General features: G+C 33.2%; 1 protein-coding gene across 1 annotated transcript; it reads right to left on the bottom strand.

The window, feature by feature from the left end:
- Positions 1–140: 140 nt before the first annotated feature.
- Positions 141–3,432, bottom strand: LOC111794036 (O-acyltransferase WSD1-like). Its single transcript, XM_023676148.1, has 6 exons — positions 2,176–3,432; positions 1,208–1,280; positions 1,029–1,093; positions 735–947; positions 501–638; positions 141–424 (listed from the first exon to the last, which is right to left on the bottom strand). The coding sequence occupies exons 1-6, from the start codon at positions 2,935–2,937 to the stop codon at positions 269–271; spliced, it is 1,407 nt and encodes a 468-aa protein (XP_023531916.1). The 5' UTR covers positions 2,938–3,432; the 3' UTR covers positions 141–268.
- Positions 3,433–7,139: the final 3,707 nt, after the last annotated feature.

Genomic DNA, 7,139 nt, shown 5'->3' with positions numbered 1-7,139 from the left:
TATATATATATATATATATATATATATATATATATATATATATATATAATATTTTCTTTTTCTTTCTTTCTTTCCCGGGTCGTTACAGATTTCCACACCCTTATAAAAAAAAATATTTACGAAGATAAAAGAGATAAATCTGAAGTTTATGAAATATGGCCATAAGATTAAAAATTGGTATAATCCGTCCCATTTTTACAACCCTATGAAAGAATTTTGGCATGTCTAGTTTTTTTCTCGTAAGAACAAGTAAAGATAACATTTGATGCTATTTTACATTAAGCGTCGTGGCAGCCGTTTTCATTTCAAATAAAGCATTCTCAAAGCATTCAGCAAGAAATTCAGGGTCAGGAATGATATCTTTAGCCACAAGAATTTGCATATCAGCTCTCCCAGCGTAGCTCATCATATGCATCGTTATTGCCTGCATCAAACCGTTATTAGTTGTCGTCGTTAATTATGATAAATAAACTTACAAGAACATGTGGAGGAGGAAGTACATGGGGCAAGCTTGTTGAAGTGGCTCTAATATATGTAATGGGATTGCCTCCAACACTAATCTCTTCTTTTGGACCAATTACGTTTGAGATTGTGAAACTTGTGTTGCACATAATCCTATAATTAAGGATGCAAGCTACCTGCAATCAAAATGTGTTGGAAACATTAATCAAAGGAAACTAATGTTTTGAAACAAAATGAGTGTTGGTTTAGTCTTTCGAACATGAAATCCTTACCTTTGCTCCCAACCACGACATTACAAACTTACCAATTCCATACGAAAAATATGATTCAAAGCTACGTTTCTTACGGTCAATCATCTTCTTTGTTCTCTTCAGATATTGAAGAGGGTTAGACGTTTTCTTATGATAGTATACAGGAAGGAGAAGGATCCCTAACTTGTTTCCCCATCGAGATTCGTTATTTCCCTTCATCATATCAGCTAAATCCTACACCATTTACATCATGAAAAGTTAACGAACATGAACAAAAAACTCATCAAACAAGTTCAAAGGAATAACCAACATAACCTGCAACCCTGGTTGTTCTCTAAGATTAATCATGGCTACTCCCGTTAACCGAAGTCCTTTCAAACCTACACATATAAGGTCCAACATGTTCGACAATTAATCATACTTTAAGAAAACAAGTACTATCTGGATAGTTTAGGATAGATTTAGAGTTTTTGGAGGAGAGACAAAGAAATTACTGTTGGGTTGCCTATGCTCCAAGTACCGAGATAAGCCTGCCCCTATCACGCTAAAAAGAACGTCATTTATCGTCTGCAACCACAACTTTAATATTAATAGAGGGCTAGTTTTGCAATTTAATAATAAATCTTAAATTTATTTCAATTTAGTTTCTCGAACTTTTTAGAATATATATTTTATTTTTTTTTCAGAAAATTATTTTAGTTATAAATATTATTCCAGAAAAAAAAAATCTATTGAGTTGGTTGGCTATCACTTTCATTTATAATTAATATCATATTACCTCAAACAAGTAAGAATAAATTGTCATAAAAGAAAAATAAATAAATAAATACACACAAAAATGATTTCCTCCTTTTATTATAATTATTATTTTCCATTTTTGGGAGAAAAATAAATACATATTTTCTTTTATGTCAATTTTATTTCCATTATTATTAAAAAGTAAAGGACATTCATATATACCTACTTATAAATAATATAAATATTTACTAAACTAAAATAAATATGTATTTTTAAAAAGTTTAAAATTACATTTATAATTAATATATTCCTAAAAAAATATTCCTGCATTTTCTAAAAACAATAAACATTTTTTATAATTAAAATTAATAGTAAGAATATATTTTTTTAAGAATTTTATTAAATTAATCATAAAAATTAGATGAAATACAATTTTTTTTCCCTTAAAAAAACACTATTTTTTAAACGGAAATAAAAAAGTTGTAGTCAACATACCATAAAATCAAATACCAAAAAAGGAACAAAAAAAATAAAAAAAAATAAAAAAATAAATAACTTATTATCGCTATAAATATTTAAAAAAAAAAAAAGATTTAATTTAAACCACTCGAGAATAAATGGTTAAAATTCTTTGAAACAGAAAATAACAAACAGAAATTAAAAATAAATAAATAAATAAATAAATAAACGCTTAATGCCAAACTTCAATTAATTTTTGACTTACAGCGTTAGAAACAGCGTTCTTAACCGCTTTCATATCCTCCACCGCAAACTTGGCCGTCGCCACTTTCCTCGGCCAGAGCTCCACCCCATCGCCACCGGAGATCGGCGTTTTCCGGTCAGAAACCCAAAGCGCTCTCAATATAAACTCTCCCACAAACAAGAAGCTAAACCACACCGTCATCAACAACTCCAGAAGCATCTTCGGTAATTCCTCTGCCCAACTCTGCCGCCTCGATTTCCTCGCCGTCTTCGAATCCGAAACGATCGTCGGCAGCGCGTTCGGATCGTCGGCTCGCCGGCAACATGTCAAAAACAGCGACATCAACGAGATTCCATCGCCGAGCGCGTGATGGATTCGGAAAATAAAGCAATTGTGCGCCAAAAGTAAATGAATCTCCCAAAGAGGCTTATTCATATCCATCGTCGAAGATGTCGATAAATCAGCCAAATAATCGTTGACCGCGTTCTCGTTGCCTGTTCCGTCGTCCGATACAGGATCGGCAACGACGATGACGTGACGGTCGACGTCTATTGAAGTCCTCCGCCAGTATTCGACGCCGTTCGGATCGCGAACTAGGAGGCTCGAAAACCTAGGGTGCTGGATCATTACGGAATCGGCGATTTGAGATTTGATGGAATCGACGTCGATTGAGTTCTGAAGTCCGATGACGCAGTGGATAATCTGATTGATTTCAGGACGGAGAAAGAGGCGGCCGGCCGGCGTGAGTGGCTGGTCGCTTTCGAGCTTGGAGGAACTCGTCATTTTTGGGGGAAAATCAAATCGAAATCGAAACGGAATTGGAAGAGGCGATTTGAATCAAGTTTAGTGGAAAATCAAGTTTATCAGATAGATCGAAGAGTTTGTTGAAGGTGGACGTTCCATGAAAATGGCGTTCCAGAGGTCAACGTCAGAGGAGGGACGTTAAGGCGACGATGCTCCAGAGAGGACCCGTGGACCTCTTTTATTTCTCATCTTTCTTTTATTTTTTTTATTTATTTTTACACATATTAAATTATAAATTTAATCAATACTTCCGGTCTAGGGACGTTCCTTTAATCGATTGGAAGGAGAATCAGTGTCAACGAGGATGCTCGAGCATCGAAGGGGGTGAATTCTGAGATCCCACGTCTCTTGGAGCGGGGAACTAAGCAGTTATTATAAATATGTGGAAACCTGATGCATAAGCTTGAAGGAAAAGAGCAAAGAGGACAATATCCACTGAGAATTCAAATCACTATGATAAGTACCATTGAGAACGATTCTCATCCACAAGTTCTGTAGGAGCTAATTGTNAAAAAAAAAAAAAAAAAAAAAAAAAAAAAAAATCGAAGGGTCGAATGCGATTGTGAAGATAGTTCATTACGTCTTGTCATGTGCGTCCAAAAATTGTTACTTACGATCGTATGCTAATAACAATCTCTTGCTTCATAACTTTTTGTTTGTCTTGATTCATTTAATCTAATATCTGATTTAGGTCAATGTCATTTAGGTACATCAAACCTTTAAATAGACCACGAAAGCATAACAAAATAGCGTATGTCTTAAATATCGTAATTTTATCCCAAGAACCTATCGAACTAAGAACTGTTCTACTAAAAGAAGTCAATAAATTAGATCACAAATGTAATGGCCCTAAATTTTCTACTTAATCTAAGGTTGTTATTGTATACATATCATGAACATTGAATGCGGAAATACTTTATTTAGCTTCTTCATAAAACATAACTTTTATCTTAAAACACAGTCATGGATGTACGTGTTCAAAAACATCTTTAAAACGACACAACAAAAGACTAAATAAAATAAATAAACGTTTAAATTAAAAACATCATAGCCTAAGTCTAGGAAAATAAATGCAATTACCCTATGCATATTGTCATCAGCCGTACAAGGATGTCTTGTCTTTAACTTAAAAGTAACATGTGTCTAGGAAAATAAATGCGATTACCTTATGCATGTGTCATGGTCTCGAGTTGTGATGTTGTCATCAGCCGTACAAGAATATCATGTCTTTAACTTAAAAGTAACATGTGGCTGGCTTGAGTATTTTAAGAAATAGTCAGTGATCCTACTATTGGAGTTAAATGCAAACACAAACATGGAGACCCACTATTGGAGTTAAATGCAAACACATACAATTTCATGAATGAGATATCATATAAGTCTATATTCCTTAGGCGACTATATTAAGCGGGCTAATTGGATGTGTATTTACTGTTCTACACACAGTCCACACATGCATGTATGGACCAACCAGTTGGTTCGCACACCTCCTATTGTTCATTTATTTTATTTAGTTTTTTGTTATGTCGTTTTAAAATGTTTTTCAAAGATGTAAGTCCATGACTGTGTTTTAAGATGAAAGTTTGGTTCCAACACTTTCATTTATTGCACACCTCCTATTGTTCATTTAGTGTTTTAAGATGAAAGTTTGGTTCGAACCATAAGTCTTCACCATCATATATTTTATTTAGGCACACCTCCTATTGTTCATTTAATGTTTTAAGATGAAAGTTTGGTTGTGGTTTGCACACCTTCATTTATTTTATTTAGTCTAAATATATTTTTCAATTACGTAAGTCTATAACTGTGTTTTAAGAAGAAAGTTTTCACATTCAATGTTCATGAGTATATATACAAACGACCTTAGATTAAAGGGTCGCTACACATACTAACCTTAAATACTTTCAAAGAATTGAAAGAGCCGTTAGAAAGTGTACTCTCCATCTGGCTTGAACCGTTAAATTGGGATAATAAAATGAAGTGGAGGACCTCGTTCCACTTTTTATTATTATTATTATTATTATTACAACAAAATTATCCAAAATCTTGCCCGAAAAGAAAAAAGAACTCGCCACAAAAATCGGCTCCCACACCTATTTTCTTTAAATGTTTGATTCAATAAATTAAATTAATATCAACCCGATCATAGCACAACAAGATGTATATAATTGACCGAATCCTTAATTGTTGAACTAAAAATGAATCTCATTAAATTAGTACGAAAAATAAACTAAAATTAAATTATATATTCGGTTTCTAAATTATCAAACTTGTGTCGGGTAGATTAATGAACATTAAAAAGTGTCTTATATGTTCATAAAAGTATTAAGTGGTTGGTACTCTTATAAATGAGTAGTTAGGTAAGAAGTAGAACTATTAGGTGGATATTTCTAATAGGGTGGAATACCTCCACATAGGTTGATACGGTCGATGGACAAGTCAAGTAAATCTTAGAAATAAGATAGAACGTCAACTAAGGTCAACTAAGTAAGTGACTTTATTATCGGCTCGATCGAAAGACTTAATATATGTATGATAACACATGTCCAATGCCTCTTGTACGTGTCATGTAAACTTATATAATATGATGATGATGTGGCTTTTTATGATATGATGATGGTATGATATGACGATATGATGATGATGCATTATGACATGATGACATAAGATGTATGACGATGATGCGCATAATATAATAATATATCATGTTATGATGATGTGAGCACATGAGATGTCACGTTGCATTATGATGATGAATTTTTTATACTATACAACTCCTAGATGATGTTATTGATGATGAATGTATGAATGCTTATGCATGTATATATAAGCAATATGTGAATGATGTTATGGGTTCGTTTACATTGGGTTACTTCCCCGAAGAGTTAAATTAATGGTTGTTTTTAGGCGAGTTAGGTCAATTAATATGTCTTAACACACTATTGTGGAACCCTAATGTGAAATTGGACTTCAAAGAACAGATTCAAGCTAGCGTTAAGGAAGTATATTAACTTTAGCTTAAACCAACCAAATAAGTGGTTTTACTGTTGGATGCCCACGGATTTGGTTGGATGACTTGTATGATGTATAAATGACACATACCCTATGACTTGTATGACGTATAAATGAAGTGGTTTTATGTTATGATTAGTGCAGACTCGTACATCATGATATTATACGTGCACCTTTCCGTCTGTGACTTCTAGCAGCGTGAGTGTGTACTAACACATAGTAAGACCTAGGGGATACGTATACGAGCCTCCCTAGTGGGTCCATGTGCTCATACGTGGACAGTGTATAAAGAAGTACTACACATCTAACCCTCCTCGGACTAGAAAGTAAGACTAATGAAAATTTTTATGGTAAGATAGTTCGCACATGATTACTTGTGATTGCATTTCCCAACCCCAATAGTGGGACTACTACCGAGTATTTTTTAATTCTCAAGTCATGTGCTACTTCTTTTTTATTTAAAGATAAGACATCCATGTACGAATGACAACATCATTATAGAGGCCATGTAAAGTCAGGTAGTCACATCTGCATTATATGTTATAGCCCTTAAGTTAGATCAACGCATTACATTTCTTTTAAACCGACTACAATCTTGAGAATTCTTATCTCATCAACATATTTCTCTCATGAACATATTTATTTTACAATTAATTGCCACATTATATTTTCATGTTATTTTAATACGTTGCAAACAAGGTTGTTTCATTCAATATTTTAAAAGTTCGGGGTTAGAGATTTTTGAAAGGATAAGAACAAAACGTCATTAACCACTATTTTACCCGTCACTATCATATTACTTATTCATTTTAATAAAAAATAAATTTATTGAATATTTTGTCGTATCTAAGGCTTTCATCCATGATCATTTCCTAAATTAGCGGTTGTTCGACTTTCATCCAACAACCATTCCAACTTCAATAAATTCATTACTTTTAGAAAAAAAAATTGATTGAATCATAATTTAATTCACATATTTATGGTTTTCGGTTGGCCACCAAAGTTGATGCTCGACCACATTTTTTAAAACTAAATGGAAATGATTTTAAAACTAAATGGAAAGGATTTTGAATTTTGAATCATCCAAAATGGTCTATTTTAGACCACATTCTATTGAATCCGTGAACGTATACCACATTTTCGAATCTTGCATGCAACGACCTAGATCC

This window comes from Cucurbita pepo, chromosome LG04 (assembly GCF_002806865.2).
Source record: "Cucurbita pepo subsp. pepo cultivar mu-cu-16 chromosome LG04, ASM280686v2, whole genome shotgun sequence".
Taxonomy (NCBI): domain Eukaryota; kingdom Viridiplantae; phylum Streptophyta; class Magnoliopsida; order Cucurbitales; family Cucurbitaceae; genus Cucurbita; species Cucurbita pepo.
This window is presented reverse-complemented; position numbering and strand designations above follow the sequence as displayed.